General features: G+C 34.8%; 2 protein-coding genes across 8 annotated transcripts in view; both read right to left on the reverse strand.

Annotated features, from left to right (window-relative positions):
• Positions 1 to 19,503, reverse strand: part of sdt (stardust) — a 449,266-nt gene that overhangs the window by 67,448 nt on the left and 362,315 nt on the right. The gene's annotated exons all lie outside the window — the stretch shown is intronic.
• LOC137248688 (collagenase-like) lies at positions 16,011 to 17,046 on the reverse strand. The gene is made up of 2 exons (XM_067779603.1): positions 16,776 to 17,046; positions 16,011 to 16,644 (listed from the first exon to the last, which is right to left on the reverse strand). Exons 1-2 carry the CDS (start codon positions 17,042 to 17,044, stop codon positions 16,080 to 16,082), a joined length of 834 nt encoding a protein of 277 aa, XP_067635704.1. The 5' UTR covers positions 17,045 to 17,046; the 3' UTR covers positions 16,011 to 16,079.

The following is a 19,503-nucleotide window of genomic DNA, read 5'->3' on the forward strand; positions in this document are numbered from 1 at the left end:
ATGTCGCTACACACGCTAGAGTTACAGACACATACATTCAAACGTAGATATGTGTTGGCATAGTGAGACCTGTCAGTTATCGGCAATGATTACATGATGAATGCTTAGCGATTCTATTTGAGTTGCATATGAAATTTATTTCTGCTAATTCTTCTGTCACTTCTTTTGCTGCTGATTTGCTGGCTGCTCTTGGCAGCTACGAGGAATGTATGTAGGAGCGAGTATGCCAACGTTGATGCAACATGCTGTGCTGGCATTCATTTGGGAATAGTTCTTAGAAAATGTTGGAAACATTACACTGCTGCTGTCAAACGGGATTTCTATTGAGCATATAAAGTAATTTGCTGTGCAATGTAGTGATGGACCCTTTCTAGAAACGATGAACGTAGCTAAGATGGATTTAAGTTTTCTAAGATTTTCTTCTTTTTAACGTTGCATTGAATCAAGCAACCAACATGCGTACGTAGGTGAAGCTGTATCCTTCAATCCTTCTTTTGTGCTTATTTTTATACTCAGCGTGCTTTGCACACAGAGTATATTAACTTTGATAACGGTTGGGTGTACAGGTATAAAGGAATCGAGATAGATATAGACTTCCATATATCAAAATCATCAGTATCGAAAAAAAAACTTGATTGAGCCATGTCCGTTCGTCTGTCCGTCCGTTAACACGACAACTTGAGTAAATATTAAGATATCTTCAACAAATTTGGTACACGAGCTTATCTGTACCCAGAATGGATTGGTATTGAAAATGAGCGAAATCGGATGATAACCACGCCCACTTTTTATATATATAAAATTTTGGAAAGCACAAAAAAATTTAGTAAATAATACACCTAGATTGTCGAAATTTGACATGTGGACTGATATTGAGACTCTTGATAAATATTTGGAAAATTTTTTTAAAATGGTCGTGGCACCCCCAACTTGTGATAAAATCAATTTTAGAAATATTATTAATCAAAAATCGTCAAACATATCGTAACAAAATTCGGCAGAGAGGTTGCCTTTACTATAGGGAATGCTTTGAAGAAAAGTTTACGAAATCGGTTAAGAACTACGCCCACTTTTATATAAAAGATTTTTAAAAGGGTCGTGGACGAATAAAATAAGTTATGTCTTTGCAAAAAAGAGCTTTATATCAATGATGTTTCATTTCCCAAGTGGATTTATAACAATTAGTAGGAAAAACTTCAAATTAAAAAAAATGGGTGTGGCACCGCCCCTTTTACGGCTGAGCAATTTTCTATGTTTCGGGAGCCATAACTCGAAGAAAAATTAACGTATCGTAATGAAATTGGGTACACAAATTTTCCTTATAGCAGAAAATATTTCTAGTAAAAACGGACGGGATCGGTTAAAGACCACGGCAACTTAGATATAAAACAAGTTTAAAAGGTTTAAAAGGGTCGTAGGCTAGAATAATAAGCCACAACTTAGCAAAAAATAGCTTTGAATCAATGATATTTCACTTATTAAGTTTTATTGTAAGAGGAAATGAGGAAGTATTTTTTTTAAAGGGCGGTGTCACGTGTTATGTAGAAAAGTAATTTATCTGAAATGAAATGTGCAATTGAAGCTCACGCTGAGTATATAATGTTCGGTTACACCCGAACTTAGACACCTTTACTTGTTTCATTTATTTTTTCTTTCTATCCGCAATTTATGTGAGCAGACAAACATATTCCCAAAAGCCTTCTCTCACGTGCATTCATAAGTATGTATACTTTCCCCCATTTACCTTCCCCATTCATTTCTTTCTTTCCCACAGGATGACATGTATCTTAAATTATTCTCATTTTATCTTCTTGCTCTTTCCCTTTTCCCCCATTAACTCTATTTGTAACTACTGTCATCGCATACTTAATTTCCCGTCGTTTGCGAAATTCTATTTAATTGTGTGCAGTTAGGATTTTATGCAACTGACTCATCATCCCTTTTCGATATAAACTGCTTAACAATTCGCACTACAGGTGCACAACGGTAATTACAACAACCATAAAACTGTAAAAATGAATTGTCAGCTGTTTCCAGGCATCGCCATTGTTAGTCAGCACCGCAGTGGAAGACAGTGGATGAGACAGTGCCACATGTTGCAGCAAAAAATGAGCGTGAGCGAGAAGAAGGGTAGTGGAAAATTACCACAGGTTAAAACATCACTGCACGGCCAGCATTTTCAGAAAAAGAGTCTAAACAAAACTGATGTAGATATTTTTTCAAATCAACCAACTTTTGTTCTTTTGAAAATGCATAATCGCGGTAAAATTGACGCCCAACTTTGGGCTTACCAATGGAACTTGATAATTCCGGGCCGATATATGTGTGTCATTTGGCGAATATAGCATGTAAAGGGTTCCTCTTACATTTTATGCAGGCAAAAACACACCCAAAAGACTAGGAAGGTTTGGCTGTTGTATGCAGCTTTTTTTCGGATATGAATGCGGTGTGGACCCGTACTAGCCATCCCTCTGCTACTTCGAATCTACGGGTCTGCGGATTTTAGTCCCCTCTTACGCCAGGCATGCCTACTGCGTGAATATTCTAAGCCCCTTAAACTAAGGGGGGCGTACATGATCCTCTTAAAAACTGCTGTGTTTATTCTGTTGCAAATAAAATAATAAAAATTTGTTGCAAACTGTAACGTAAACGACCCTGCATTTAAGATGATTGCTCAAATGTAACAACACAAGCAGCGGTACGGCTTTTTTACATTTAAAGTTAGTTAAATGAGAACCGACGATCCCTAACCAAATATACCTCCAACTCGTTTGCCAAAGAGGAAATTACTTCTTTATTTATTAGTTGTACATATTCTATAGGCATTCATTGGCGCTAATAACAAGTGTTTAATACTAGGGTTACTACAAAAAGTTCAAAGTTCAAAGTTCATAATCTGTATAGTTCGAAGTAAAAGAAAGTGTTTCATCGGAAGGCCCACTGACCTCTTTTTGATGCATGCCCCCGCTAATAAGCACAACTCGAATGAAAGCCGAAGAAATACGTAAGGCCCTCTGCATAAAAATGCAGGAATGGCCGCAATATCTTTTCAAAGTTAGCAAATGAGGATGAAAGCATTATTAGACAAATGAAACCCAACGGATCCCGCAGGTTTCAAGACATCGATACATTATCTATTCAAAAAGAATGAACTTTGTACAACGCAAAGATATGGAGAATAATCAATTTCTGGAAACCCCAACACAAATTTGTAGTACTAAAAAAATAAAGAATCTATTCTAAATCGCATCCTTAGCCGAATCCGCAATCAGAGATGGTATGAAACTGCGTTTTAAATGGTAACTCGGCTTAAATATCGTTGCAAAGGTTATTTGATAAGAAAATCGGCTTCTAATAACAAAGCATTGATATTGTACCTCATCTTATCGAAATTCACATCTCACGTCAAATCTTTTATTTCTCTTCTCACCAAAAAAAGCGTGAGTACCAAGTACTCGTGGTGTTCAATGTGTTCATGTCGACAACTTCAATAAAAAACGACAAAACACAGATAACACTTCAGTAATAAACCGATAACTCGTCGATAATACGCAAATTTCAAACCGATAACTATAACAAATCGATATGCTTTGATAAGAATTTATAACATTTCGATATAAAATCAATAACTTTCTAATAACAAGTCGATAAATTTTTAATAATAAATCGATAAATTTTTGATGATAAATCGAAAGGTCTCCGTTTACAAATCCATAATTATTTGGTAAAAATCTTATAACTTTGCGGCAACAAACCGATAATCTTTCGATAGCAAACCGATAACTCGTTGATAAGAAGTAATTAAAAAATATAATTTATCGCTAAAGTTTGTTTATTGCACTGCGCTAACACATCGCCAGCTCATCTATACACCGTCAATACAGCGATAACTTGACTTTCAAATGGGTGTTATCGAAAACAATTCACTAACAAATCGATAACCAGGGACCGGATCCCTTCGCTTTTCGTTTCTTATCTTTCCTTCCGTCTACCATCTTTTTTCCCATTGAATTCACCCTCGCATATACATATATCCTGAAACATTTAAATTAAAAGCTTAAAGGTTAGGACACCTTCCCTCCATTCATTAAAACCGCTAGCATTCCCAATAAAAGTGAAAATAATTTACTTTTGTTTCGAAACTTAAAATATGCAGTGTTTTAAGTGCACTTTCCAGGCGGCACGCTTCAGCAGTTACCATTCAAACAATTAAAAATAAAAACAACAAAAAATAAATATTGAGTCACTTAGACGAGTCAAATGGAATGCAACTAGAACGATTTTGATAAAAATTCTAGTCGTATCAGATAAGTGTATTACTCATGAATAAAATGTGGTCACGAAAGCTATAAAAACAAGCATAAAAACAACAACAACAACGACAACAAAAGTAGACAATGACCCTTAGCATTGTTTGAGAGAGTGGATTTGTTGTGCAATTGAAGTGCTATTACACTTGTTGCATGCCACACACAAACGCTACGAATCGAGCAGAGCAAATACCATGTCGATTGCGAGGGGCGCAATATAAATACTTATACATTTATAGCTATACACTTTCAAAAATGCATATTTTAAAACTGGGAAATCATATCTATGACTTTCTGTTTGAAGCAATGCGTTACAAAATTTAAGTGCATGTAAAGTTTTTGTTTGATGTTTTTAAAAGTTCCTTTTGTCATTCAATTTCCGCTCTTCTTGTGTGTGTAATTAACACTCCCTTGATATATACAAATATATATTTTCTACATGTTTGCTGCATTTTCCGGAAGTCGCCTATTTAACAATTAACGTGACGACCGTCAGCCACCGGATATGAGTCTACGCTTGTTTTTTTTTTTTTTTAAGTGGAACTAATGACATTCAAATAGTCTTACGTAACATGACTTGCACTTGTAAAGTTACCAGCGGCAAATTTATTTCTTGCAGTGAGAATTGTTTATAAAAATTCTAGTTTTTTTTTAAGTTAAGGACGCCGCATAAAAGATAATCCCGAAGAACTTTTTTCATATACGACGCTACTCGCTTCTAGCTACAATTAAGGTACTTTCCTTCAAGTTAAACCGATAGTTAGATAGAAGAACAGATATCCAAGCTGAGTCCATCCAAAGGTTCTGCCGTATAACCGTATGCCAGTGCCAGAGCGTAAATACTCCTAAGCCTTGTGAGTTCTTCCTAACGTTACTGGGCTGACTTGAGGTGCAGCTTTCAAGCTATTTTGCGAGGTAAGAGCTGAAACCAAGTCTAGATCGAAATTAGAGAAACTTTATGTATATATGTATATATACCTAGCGCTTTGAGGCCGCAAAGAAACTAACTTCAGAATCTGCTTTGTTTTTTTTTTTAATATTTGGTTTACTTATGTATAACTTATGTATGTATGTGAATACTTATATTTCCCACTCCTAGTCTCCTCTTCCGCTCTCTTTTCTCACTACTTTTTATCCCATTACCTTCCTTTCTTCTCAATACGTCTTTATATCTATCTCTCCTCCTTACCTTTTCTTTCCCCTTCCTTTCCCTCGCACTCTCGCGCTCTTCCTTTCTGTAACTTTTCCTTCTTCCGTATATCTAGTCCTTTTTCTGCATTTCCCTGTTCCTGTCCCAATGGGAAGGGGCCATTTCTTTCGAACTCCTTATTTCTTCATATCTTTTTCTTCGTCCCGGAAGATCTGTTTTGCTCTAAGGACTTCGGACGCTTCAGTTTTATATATATTAAAGAAAAAACGTGCGTATGTGGGTAGATATGTGGCTATGCATGCAGCTCATGGGACCCGATAGTCCCTGATTATGATAAAAGTGTTCTTCATAGCTTAGTAGGAAACTGGAGAGTGCTTTGTGAAATGTTTAGGGAAAGTTACCAGTGATCGACCTATGGCAACCTATTAGAGGTTCGGAGGTTATCCAGAACTTAATCAATATAAGCACACTGTCTTTGAGAGGAGTTTGGAAAAGATAATATTTCTTTTAATTCGTATCCTAATATGACCTGTAGCATTATCTGACTTGTCAGAGATAAAAAATATAAGGGAGAATATACTTGAACAGATAAGAAGCTCAAAAGAGATTTAATCTTGTTAATTTGATCTGACTTACACTGCATAATGCAAATAAAGTCTCTCTTTTGAAGGGAGAAAAGCATATCCCTATTATCATATCGTAGTAAGCAAAAATCTGTAGGGAAGAGGTCTTAGAACGTCTTAAAGATATATTATTTGTAAGACATGACTAGGTGAATTTGCCTACCACCGCAGAAACTATGAACACCACGAGGTACCAATGTACAAAATTTTACTGATTATTTAATGAAATCATAAATCAAAGCAAGACAACAAACACGTATTTCATGATCCTTTCTCACTGATTAGCTGTAACAAAATTTGATACCGACTATCAATCTTTCTAGAAATTAACACATAAAATCTTGCATCTATTATATGACGCAAATCTTTGCTACTTAAGTAGCACTCATACTCAACTTGATTCAGGTAAAACTGCTTACATACAAAGAGGCATACCCAGATCATCCTGCCATTTTGAGCACAAAAGACAATAATGTATTTTGAAGGAGCAGGTCTTTGTCTCATATATTTACCTATTTGTTAATATTGAGCAGTCTTAAGTCAAAAGAAAACATTGAGAAGTAATATGAAACACAAATAATCTACCTACAATACTATATTCCTTAGAACAAAAGGGGGGTATTCACAAATTGAGCAAATGGCTTGATACTGAGAAAAAGTTTAAATTTGAGTTTTAATTTGAAAAAGACGCATATAAGATAAATAAAAAATATGAAATTAAGAAAGATATTACGAAAATCTTTACGATGTCAGTTCGTTAACTTTAAAGCTTGCCGGAAGATCAACAGAAAGAGTCACGAAGTGTCTATACGCCGAAAGTGAAGAAAAACAGCAATAAAAGAAATAAAAAAAACACGAAAATAAATTTTCCGGTATTTTTTTATACTTAATTTACCGCACGAATACGGACAGCCGAAGTGACTACCCCCATGCAGCGTAGCATTCGAAATTATATCTACGCCTGCTTATAAACTCCATTTGAGTCATCAGTAAATGTAAAACTACGTTTCAATTCTTGTTTTTTGTTTTGTTGTATGCTCTTATTGTTCCCAGGCGGATTTCCAAGCAGATTTCGTAATAAATAGGAATGTTTTTATTTTTTTATTTTTCTGAACCATTTTGCTTAGGTAATTTTCAACGGCTCGAAACACCTACACGGACAGCAATAATTAAAATAAAAAATAAAAACACATACAACAACAAGCAAGACAATAAGGCGTATACAACAAAAGAAGAGAATTAGAATAGATAGACAAGACTTTTGTGTTTTGATTCTACCACAGAGGGGCAGGTCTGTTATAATTGCGGCAAGAAAAAATTTCTTCACATCACTCTTACGCCCCCATTCTGAGCGTTACCGGTAAAATAGTACCCAGAACATTATGTAACCGAATATCGTTACCAGTTCTTTTATCCGCGATTCTGGCCCAAGTGGTAACGCTGTTATCACCGAAAAACTCACTAGTGTCTGTGGAGAAATTTGAAAGGTAGTTTTCTTCGCTTTCACGGTTGCCACTTTGATCCATTTGCACCAAAAATGGTCCCTTCCAACCCCATTTTGTCCGCTGGTCCCTTCAATTTTAGTCCTTTTTAGGCAGGAGCCACGATTGGTACTTTTCTTTCTTTTTCACTCAGGTAAAAATTCACAATATTGCCCAAAAATTCGCCACACTTTCGTAAGCCCCCATATAATTTTGAATTTACTTCAATGGAACTCTCACCATAAAAATTGCTCAGTCAATAAAATGTACCAGAACAATAACATTTCACCTAGGATATAATTTATGCCAGGTATTAATTGTTGATGAAATAACCGATTAACAAAAAAAACTCTTGTTTTATAATAATATTAAAAACGGCTGGATATTTCGATCGGTTATACAACACTATGTAATCTATATGAAAATGGCGAGCACTCTGCCATGCGCCTAACACTTTCAAAACTTATACAAAGAAATTCTATGCATTAGTTCTCGTTTGGCACGTTGATATTTAAATTTTTCTCACCCAGCTCAATGAGTTCAAGGAATTCCAGGACTATTGTGGTGTTAAGCCACGCAAGGTAATTGAAAACTAAGTATCTTGGCACAAGAAATATTTTACCTCGAAGACAGAAGGAAGCAAATGCAAAAGAGATTTGATTTCGGAAGATATGTTTTGTATAAAATTATTCCCGTAGGTGCTAGCAGAACCCCTGAGGCCTGGGATCAAAACTCACACTTACTGAATCTAGGCTCTGATATGAAGTTTAAACGTTAAGGGAAAAAGTAAGCATCTATAAAAATAGCACTAACAAAATTGCCTAGTTTCATTTATGATTTACTGAGTTTTTCACATACATAGTTCGGCAACACCAGAACGCAAATTTTGAACCGTTTCTTACTAAAACCTAACTGCACTATAAATTTTATTTCATTGCAATAACAACAAAATGCTAGAACCAAGAGCTTTGACCAAAACTAGGTTCACAACGTTTGGTTGGTGAAAGACATAGACTTATCCTATGTCAAAATATAGTACCATTTTTGGTTGCATGCACATATATTTGTTTGTTCAGCTTAAATTAGAGGAAATTTTAGTAAAATTTTATGTGGAAACATCCTAAAATTTTGTATTTTATACTAATAAAATAAAACAAAAATTTGGTCCTTTTTTTCGATGAATTTTGGTCCCAAATGAAAACATGGTGTGGCAACCGTGTTCGCTTTACAGAAAATGCCTCGCTTGTAGATACGAGGTTAACGAATAAACGGAATGATGTGTATATGCATATTATGCATGATAAGTTTCTACATAGGTATATTGTAGTTTATTCAGTGAAAGTACATAATGTAAACAAATATGTATAGCAATAGGCAACACTTTTTTACTATTATCTTTGCTTATTTTCGCTTACAATTCTTTATTTTTCAATTTTGCCTTTTTCTATACAACAGCTGTTGTGTGGTTATTTCGATGTAACCACCTACTTTTGTGGGTAAAAAATTATCCGGCTACTTTCGCGGGTAGAATACCAAAAGGGTGTAAAAGTTGCCACATGATTTCGTTACCGTGGTAAAAATGTTGTTACCACACTAGGATCGGAGCGTTAATGGTAATTTAATGCAGACAAATTATTATAAAAATGCAACGCAAAGGATTTAAAATAAAAGTAGTATTACAAAAGAATTTTTTCAGGTCTCCAGCGCTGACAATAAAAACACGAAATTTAGCCAATGATCGCCAGAAAAAGTTATAGGGATTATGAAGGATATTTCGATTTTCTTTTGCTGAAAATTAAAAACATGAAATCGCTTTCGTGATGTTTTTGTAGAAATAGAATAAAGTGGTAATTTATTTCTCAAACCGAATTGGTAACCCAACGGATGCCTAATAGGAATTGTCTAAGAACATCCAAATTTCTTGTTTTATTTGTAGATCTTCGAATCAAATAGCACCAGATTAGGATACAGAACCTTGAAATACCTAGAAAAGACCCCTAACTGGAAAAGATTTATTTCTTTTAATGACTTAATACAAATAAATGAATTTGTTCTAGGAATTGGTAAAATCTTCATCTATTACTTTTTGAGTTATGAGCAGTTAAATTCAACAGTAATTGTGCACGGGTCATCATGCGAAAGATGGCAACAACGACCCACTCTACCCGCTCACAGTGTAAAATCAACGGCATTCGAGTTAGGGGCCTGTTCTCGCAGAGCGTCACATATGTGTATCTATCTATAAATCTTATAAAATAAAGTCACTAAATGCCATGTATGCACATAACTTCACACAGAATGCTCCGATTTTAAAACGGGTTTTTGCATTTGAAAGCTTAGCTACGTGAGATGGTACAGTTAATATAATTTGAAGGTATATATTATAGAGGCGTGGCAAATTACCAAAATGTAGTAAAAAATCATAAAATTTTTGTTTACACAGCTATAACTCATAAACGGAAGGATGGATTTGAAAAATTCTACTTTTCAGTAAAACTTTGAAATATTTACCTTCGTTCTGCATCAAAAAAAATACTTGATTCCTTTCTTATATCAGCCAACTTGTTTAAAAAAAGTCACATTTTTACCAAAAAATCCGTGTGTGTGATTGTTCGGTGTCAACTTTGCGCGCTAATTGCTTTTGAGTGAGGCATGATCCGACACATACGTACATATGTACATAGCATTCGCTGCGTTATTTAACTTCAGGCGTAGGTTTATAGGCAAGTATAAATGTACATATGTATGTATTTTCATATCATATCAGCCTGACATAGGTATGTACATACATATTTATGCAACATAAATGGTTAGGAATGCATACATCTATTGAAAAATAATCTTTCGTTAAAAATATTAAACATTTCCTTAAAATACTTCAAAAAGGTTTTTTTTGTGTTTTTGCATGTATCACTATCACTACATATTATAAAACAAAGTCGCTTTTGCTGTCCCATGTCCCTTTGAATGCTTAAACCTTTAAATCTACGCAACGGATTTTCATGTGCTTTTTTTTTTTAATAGATAGAGTGATTGAAGTTTGTAGATTGTATAATAACATCCATTAAATAGTGGAGAAATACTGTTGTTTTTGAAGTTCCTAATGTGTTACAGTATTTATAACTCAAGAACAGATTAACAGATTTGGCTGAAAATTGGTGGAGGGGTAGCTTAGAGCCAAGAGACAGACATAGGATACTTTTTATCACGTTCCGGATAGAGTCTTGAGATCAAAACGTGGACCTGGGTAATCCTGGGATATGTTTGTACAATGTGGGCATCAAATGAAAGCTGTTTATGAGTACTTCGATACGGGGTATTTCGTACCCGTGGGTGACTAGGGTCTCAAGATATAGGCCAAAATGTGGATCCGGGTATCCCTAGAATGTGTTTATAGAATATGGATAACAAATGAAAGCTGTTGATGAGTGCTTTAGTACAGGGTAGTATTCATACCTATTGGTGACTATGGTCTCGATATTCAGGCCAAAACGTGGACCCGGATACCCCTAGAAAGTGCTTATACAAGAAGGATAACAAATGATAGCTTTAGTACAGGGTAATTTTCATATCTATTTGTGACTAGGGTCTTGAGATATACGCCAAAACGTGGATCAGGGTAACACTAGGATGTGTTTTTACATTATGGGTATCAAATTGAACCTGTTGATGAGTGCTTTAGTGCAGGGTAGTTTTCATACCTATAGGTGACTAGGGTCTCGAGATATAGGCCAACACGTGGACCAGGGTAACACTAGGATTTGTTTTTACATTATGGGTATCAAATTGAAGCTGTTGATGTGTGCTTTAGTACAGAGTAATTTATACCGCTGGGTGACTAGGGTCTCGAGATATAGGCCAAAACGTGGACCCGGGTACCCCTAGAATGTATGTGTATTATGGATATCAAATGAAAGCTGTTGCTGAGAGTTCATTGTGATATTCGATTTAGTCGCATCAACCTGGCAAAACTGATAAATATGCATGCGAAGCCGAAAAAAAGCATGAATTGATAATACCCACATAACTACTTACATACGTCCTATTCCATTTGCCTGGAATTTGGTATATCAATTTGCCTATATTAGTATTTACGCTCCTTTTTTCGGGGCAGTAAACCAGAGACGGGCTGGGAATGAGATTAGGACTAGAATAGGGACTAAAACTCGGAAAGGGATTGGAACTCGGAATGGGACTGGAACAAAATACATACCACCCTCTGGGACTGGCAATAAGGGATGAAGAAGAATGGGAAAAACTTGAGAGAGGAGAAAAGAGGGAAGGATAAAGAGACTGATAAAGATATATAGTGAGAGGAAAATAGAAATAGATGAAGCGAGAAAGACGGAAGGAGGAGTGAATAAAATGATTAAGAAGAAGTGAAGAGGGGAGGGCAGAGTTAGAGAGAAAAAGCTTATTAAAATGTATGCAGATAGACTAAATTTAGGGCAGAACAACGTCTGACGGGTCTGCTAGTATAATATAAGATATGGTCTAGTCAAAAGCACGAACTACCTGCTTTATTTTGTGTTCCACGGTTGTGCATTTTTAAATTTGTACCAACAATTAAATAAATTGTCATTTTGATCACTTATATGGTGCATGTGCATATGAGCATTATGGTGTGCAATTTGAAGTGATATTTTTTGCTAAATTTACAATCTTGAATTCAAGATCAATGGTCTCCCAATTTAAAAGGAATAATTTGTGACTTTATTATTTTTATGATACTGTGGAGAATATTAGCATCACTATGCTGTTAGTAAATAATCACAACAACAAAAGCAGCCACTCTTATGTACATACACATACAAGGCGACGAAGAATATCTCACATACACATATGTAGTCATCAGCTAAGGGAAGAACTTATTCTCACATATACACGCATATGGATAGAAGAAAAGCATAAACTATAAATATACATGTATGTATGTATATAGCTAGGTAACCAAGCATGAGGTGCAGGTGTTCTAAAACACATGATCGCGAAACGACTAGACGTTAGGAAAATCGGCGAACGAGATAACCGAGAGTATAAAAGCAACGCAAGCTGATAAATCAGTAACCAGTTTGACTTAAATACGCTATTAGCTGTGAAGTGAATTATAATTGTGAAGTACTCCCAAAGTAATCTATATAAAGACCAGTTTGCAATACTGAATATTGGAGTTATCTATTCGATAGTTTAGCGATTCGAACGTTAGCAGACGGTGAAAAATAATCGGAATCCCCCCAAAATTCGTTACAGAAGCGGCACCTTGAGGAACCAACCAGAGCGGTTTAGAAAATCAAATACATAAAGGCAAATAAAGACACACTCTAATCTATCCGTTGTATGTATATTGGCAAAAAATTTCCCTTGCTGTTGCACATTGTTTGTTTTAATATACTTTAATGGTGTATTAAGAGTTTCAAATGAAAAATTATTCGCATGTCAATATGCATAAATGCGACTGCAATAATATATTTCTAAAAAATTTAATTAACAGACATTCGTGGAAATTGATTGCATCATATTTCATTTAACCAACTTTTTTGTGTTCTCTTGACATTTGTTAATTCACTTTAACAGAAGAAAAAATGTTGGTCTCAAGTTAACGATATTCTGTAAATATTACAAATTCTGAATCAACATAGTTAACATAGTTTCCTGTTAAAAGAACTTATTTCATTGGCCTTTAAACAGCATTATGCAAATACATACATCGGCAATTTTTAAGGGAAACTTACACACAGGGCGCTCATTAGTTGGGTTTTAAGACCGTTAAATTACATTAACAGTTTTGACTGGTATTCTTAGGGTGACGGTAATAATTTTTAAGTTAACGGAGCTAGAGCTAACTTTTGATGGAATCTTTTTTTGTTGATTTGAATGTTGAAACGATCAATTTAGAATCAACAATTTGTGCGTAGTTGATTCAATAGCTAACTGCGATCAGTGATGCCTTTGAAACAAAAATAAAAATTCCACGAGATGATTTCCAATCTCTAACTTTTTCTCTAATTCGAGCGAGAAATTCCCTCATGTTTTCACATGCAGCCGAAAAGCTTTTGTTTGGCCATGCTCCATATCTAATTTGAAAGGGCTAAATGCTTTGATTTAATTCGAGTAACATCGAACAAGTGGATGGGTCCGAATAAATTGTTTTTAAAATACCTTTTTTCGTTCAGTGAGCATGCGGAAATCCTGTTTACTCTCTTAGCGAATTTTGTATTAAAAAATCCCACAAAAGGGTGAAATTTTCTCGATTTCGCATCACTGATTGCGATAAATAAAATTTATTCCTGCATGAATGCTAAATAAGAGTAAATTTAAAATAAATAGTAAATTTAAAAATAATTTTGACTACAATATTGCTACTTTTCAGGAAACATGAAATAATATATTTTTTAAGATCCGATACTTTTCCGTTAGATCCAAAACATGGAAAGTTCCAATAAAAAGTATATCGGTCTTTCTGTCTGTTTAGAAGCAAACTGCTCCCCCAATTTCAGAGATACCTTTCCGATATTTGTGTGACGATAATTTTTTTAAATATGTTCCTCATCTCTCTGTCCGGTAATTTTATTAATATATAATTTTTTTTTTTTTTTACGAAAGATGTATTTAACTTAACTTTTTATATGGAAGCAAGTCTGAAAAACGCTCCAAAGTTCCAAGAGCAATCCTAGATTACTGAAAATGATTTTTCTTTTGTGGTAGCAAAACTCGGAATATTTTATAAGATTCACTGCTCCACTTTAAAGCTATTTCTAAATTTATAATACGGAAACATCTCTGCACTAAGGCTGGGTGCGAGTTGACCTAAATGTCTACATAAAAGAGAAAAAATCTAAATCACAGGAAATTGTCGCGAAGGCAGAGCGAATAAAAAATTTAGAATTAAAATGTCAAATTTCAAAACCCAAAAAATTCGGTTATTGTTCTTAAATTTTTTATACCACATACAGGTATATATCAAAGCTCGATGATCAATGTCCGATCGATAGTTGAATATGACGTTGAGGTGGTTTCAAATGGAGAAGCTGCCGTCCGCGGCATAACAATTGGATCCTCAGTTGTTGGTTGCGGTGTGGACCGATTGGCACAAAATAAGTTATTGATGCCATGCCCAATTGCAGTAACAGGCTTTAATACAGTTGTGGCAAATGGCTCTTTGCATGTGCTCCACGATGTTTGACATAAAAATCCGTTTAAATTGGAGACGCTGCACTTTCTTTCACTTATATGTAGGGATACTTACTGCTTCCTTGATCCCTGTCCTGTTAAGGCAAACATAAACTTTGCAAACACAATAAAAGTCTCGAATTTATATTTTTTTAACAATTTCGCGCATAAGCAAAAAATTTTTTTTTAAATTATTGCAGTGCTGGGAAGTTCCAGTGGAATATTAGTTTAGGTAGCTAAAATTTAGGCGAACTCGCACCCAATCTTAAGTCAAAAGAAAACATTGAGAATTAATATGAAACACAAATAATCTACTGTATTTCATAGAATAATAGATGTATTCACAAACTGAGTAAATGGCTGTATACTGAGGAAAATATAATTTGATATTTGATCTCTTTACTGCTTCAACGGAAAATTACTGCCTTAATGGCGAATTTGGATTTTAATTTGAAAAGGACGCGTATAAGATAAATAAAAACGATGAAATTAAGAAAGATATTACGAAAATCTTTACGGTATCAGTACATTAACCAGGCAAGCTTGATCAGTTCGTCTCTTCGTCCGCGGCTAATTTTTTGATAATACCTGCCTTGAGAACCAACATCGCGGACTTCGGCCTACCCACTGTAGCAAGGCGTTATTCTCAAAACATGATTCAACATAAACGCTACATTCAAAAAACAAATATTTTCTTCATTCTCCAAAATACTTTATCAACAATACTTTTTATAAAGGTAATTTTTATTCGAATAGCAAAATGTCTGTCTGACTTTTAAAACTAAATAAAGCTGAGCTTAGAACAAAAAACTGCTTTGATACACAACGGGACTTTTCATAGCCTATCGGCATATTTCATGTTATAAGCAAATTTCGATAAAACTGCCAATACGGTTTTTCTGTTCTCCAAAAAAACTGGGGTTTTGCTGATAACTAGAGTGTATTGAAAATGAGCCGACCATATTTTTAACGATTACTCTTTGTGTTCTGCCCCAGGGAAAGTAGGAAACTCAACGAATGAGACTAGGTTGAAAGCCAAGCATGTCGGATTTATCAAGTACTTTATAGAACGCTTTACTAAAATCAGTGTATATAACGTCGGGATGAAGATTTTCTCTGAACCAATTTGAAATTGGTGTTAGAATCTATAAACGTAGTAGCGAAAGGAAAACCCTTTACCCTATGTTTTGAATTTACGAAACCATACAACGTCCAACGCTTTGCAAATAATTCTCTTTCTCATTTTAAATGTGTACATAAGCGTAATGGTATTTTTTATTAAGTTCAAAATAATTAATAATAACTTTGAGGACAATTTTTTTAGGAATGCAAGCACTTCCATTTTTTAAATTATAAGATTCGTATATGCTTCAATCCAATCCAAGTAGGAAGTAACACGAGTATATCCAGCTGGTATATCAGCTTCACATCCATAGTCCGAATAAAAAGATAATATACCAATTTGAATGTTGGAAGATTCCAACACCAATGGGCCACCAGAATCACCATTACAAACTCCAATACGATTGACAGTGGCAGTACAAATTTTTCCGTTATCGATAAAAGATGAACCATATATTCCAGCACATACTTCGTTCGAGATGACTTTAAAACTGGCATACTGTAAAATAGGTGAATTCGATGTGGATCTATCAGAGGTACGACCCCATCCAGAGGCTACTGCAGTTTCATCAACGTAAGCGGAATAGCGTGAAGCACGTCTTGGTAGGGACACAGGGTAAATGGCAGCTGAACGTCTTACATTTGGAATATTAATCAAAGCTATATCATTTATAGCAGTTTCCGTATTGTATTCGGAATGAACTATAATGTTACATCTGTCTACCCTCAGGCGTGTAGAGGGATCATAGCATGTGATGCTGCCTAAGTATACGAACACCACCACAGCACTGAAATTGAAGGGATTGATTAGATTTAATTGCGTATTGACACTACGTTATTGGGTGCTTAAGTTATTAATTTTTCTTTTCGCCAATTGTCTAACACACAAAATATACAGTATATATAATTCAAAACTTACGTTAAAGTACAATGAGCAGCCGTCAGCACCCATTCTTTGCTTATTAGAGATCCACCACACAACTTATACTTTTCACCATCATAAATCGACAAACCAGCTTGATAACGAAATTGATTAACAGCAGCCGTTTGAGCATTTGTTATACGTGAACTTACAACTGCCTTTTGCACCATAGACCCAAAACGTTCACGTTGTATATTTCTAGTTCCCCGAATTTCAAACGCCGAGGCGATGCATATTAGGAGCGACCAAGCTATCAAAAATTTCATGTTGCTGCTGTTCAATTCAGACTGACTAAAGCCTAGGCTACTTTGGTTTATTTATAGTATAGATCAATGGCGTACCATGGGATAGATTACAATATTTTGTCATAAATACATATATTTCGGCAATTCACAGTATATGCGAAAAGCGCTTATATAAAAACCGATTTGTAAGCGCAGATTGTGCTTATACTGATATCTTAATTAACTGGCACATATAATATAATCAGTTTAAAAAGACACAAGTGAAATTTTTTTTACAGTTTTAGTTTTAGAAACTTCTTATTTTCTACCTCTTTTTAATGCCGTTTTCGTCATCTTCGGCTAAAGCTAACTAACGCTTTATCTGAAAAAATCGTCCGTAAAGCTGTCAAAAAAAGTGGCTGCAAGCCTGAAGGCGGTGAAAACAGCCCTAAGTACGTAAAATTGCATGAGCTCAGTAAAAATTTGTTTCAACAAAACAAAAAAAACATCAGAATGTGTATCCATTTTAGCTTGCAAAGTAATATTAGCACTTGTTTACACACAATTTTTCTTGACAGTATTAACCGTTGGGCCCAGAAACACGTTTCCATGAACTGGTAACGATTTTCGGTTACTTTTTGTATGAATTAAGCGGGTGTTGCCTTTATTGCTTTAAATGTATGAAAACATTTATTTGCAGCAATTTTTAATTTATAATTTATTGAATAATTTGGGAAAAATTTACACAACGTGGCATCACGACGGAAAATGCGACAGCTCTTTCGATTATACCTTGCAAATTTCTTCAAAGCCTTTTCTGCCGGGAGTCTGATTTGAATCCGCACTCCTACGATGGTTGAAGTGTTACAAACGTATTCAGCTGTCGCCTTGTTCGTCCTGATATCACGTTGTTTAAATTTTTTCCAAATTATTCAATAAATTTTCGGTTACATTTACATATTTTTGGACAACGTTTTTATACCTTTCATGAAAATGAAATGGTATATTAACTTTATCACGAATCTGAAAATTGTAAGTCCTTAAAGGAGAAGGATACCAAATTGATCAGGATGAAGAGCTGAGTTGGTTTAGCAATGTCCGCATTTCGTCTGTCTGTTTGTATGCAAACTTGTGCCTCACATTTTGAGATATCTTGATAAAATTTGATGAGCGCGTATATTTACGTGTCCGATTAGACATTTGTCGGTACCGGCCGGATCGGACCACTATAGCATGTATACCCCATACAACCGATTTTTCAGAAAAGAGGATTTTTGTCATATCTTACATAATAAAGTGATCGTTTTATTTCTCAAACCAAATTGACAACCCAACAGATGCCTAATAGTCATAGAACATAGGAATTTGTTGTTTTAAAACTTTTTCAAAATTGTAGACGAACGAACAAAATTGCACCAGATTAGGATACAGCACCTTGAAATAATAGAAAAGACCCCTAACTCGAAAAATACATTTTTTAATGACTTACTACAAATAAATGAGCTTGTTCTAGCAATTCGAAAAATCCAGATATCGATATTTTTATGGTGTATGGTGTATGTGCATATGAGCATTATGGTGTGCCAATTTGAAGTGATATTTTTTGGCTAAATTAAAATCTTGAATTCAACATCAATGGTCTCCCAATTTAAAAGTAATAATTTGTGACTTTGTTATTTTTATGATACTGTTGTGAATATTAGCATCACAATGCCGTTAGTAATTAATCACAACAAAAACAGCAAGCAGCCACTCTTATGTACATACACATACAAGGCGACGAAGAATATCTCACATACACATATGTAGTCATCAGCTAAGGGAAGAACTTATTCTCACATATACACGCATATGGATAGAAGAAAAGCATAAACTATAAATATACATGTATGTATGTATATAGCTAGGTAACCAAGCATGAGGTGCAGGTGTTCTAAAACACATGATCGCGAAACGACTAGACCTTAGGAGAATCGGCGAACGAGATAACCGAGAGTATAAAAGCAGGGCAAGCTGAGGAATCAGTAATCAGTTTGATTTAAAAACGCTATTAGCTGTGAAGTGAAGTATAATTGTGAAGTACTCCCAAAGTAATCTAAATAAAGCCAAGTTTGCAATACTGAATATTGGAGTTATTTATTCGACAGTTTAGCGATTCGAAAATAATCGGAATCCCCCAAAATTCGATACAATACATTTTATTACTCGCTTCTCAGCTCCGGAAGCAGCACCTTGAGGAACCAAACAGGGCGGTTTAGAAAATCAAATGCATAAAGCCAAATAAAGACACACTTTAATCTATCCGTTTTATATATATTGGCAAAAAATTTCCTTTGCTGTTGCACATTGTTTGGTTTAATATACTTTAATGGTGTTTTAAGAGTTTCAAATGAAAAATTATTCGCATGTCAATATGCATAAATGCGACTGCAATAATATATTTCTAAAAAATTTAATTAACAGACATTCGTGGAAATTGATTGCATCATATTTCATTTAAC

Source organism: Eurosta solidaginis, chromosome 4 (assembly GCF_040869045.1).
Source record: "Eurosta solidaginis isolate ZX-2024a chromosome 4, ASM4086904v1, whole genome shotgun sequence".
Classification (NCBI taxonomy): domain Eukaryota; kingdom Metazoa; phylum Arthropoda; class Insecta; order Diptera; family Tephritidae; genus Eurosta; species Eurosta solidaginis.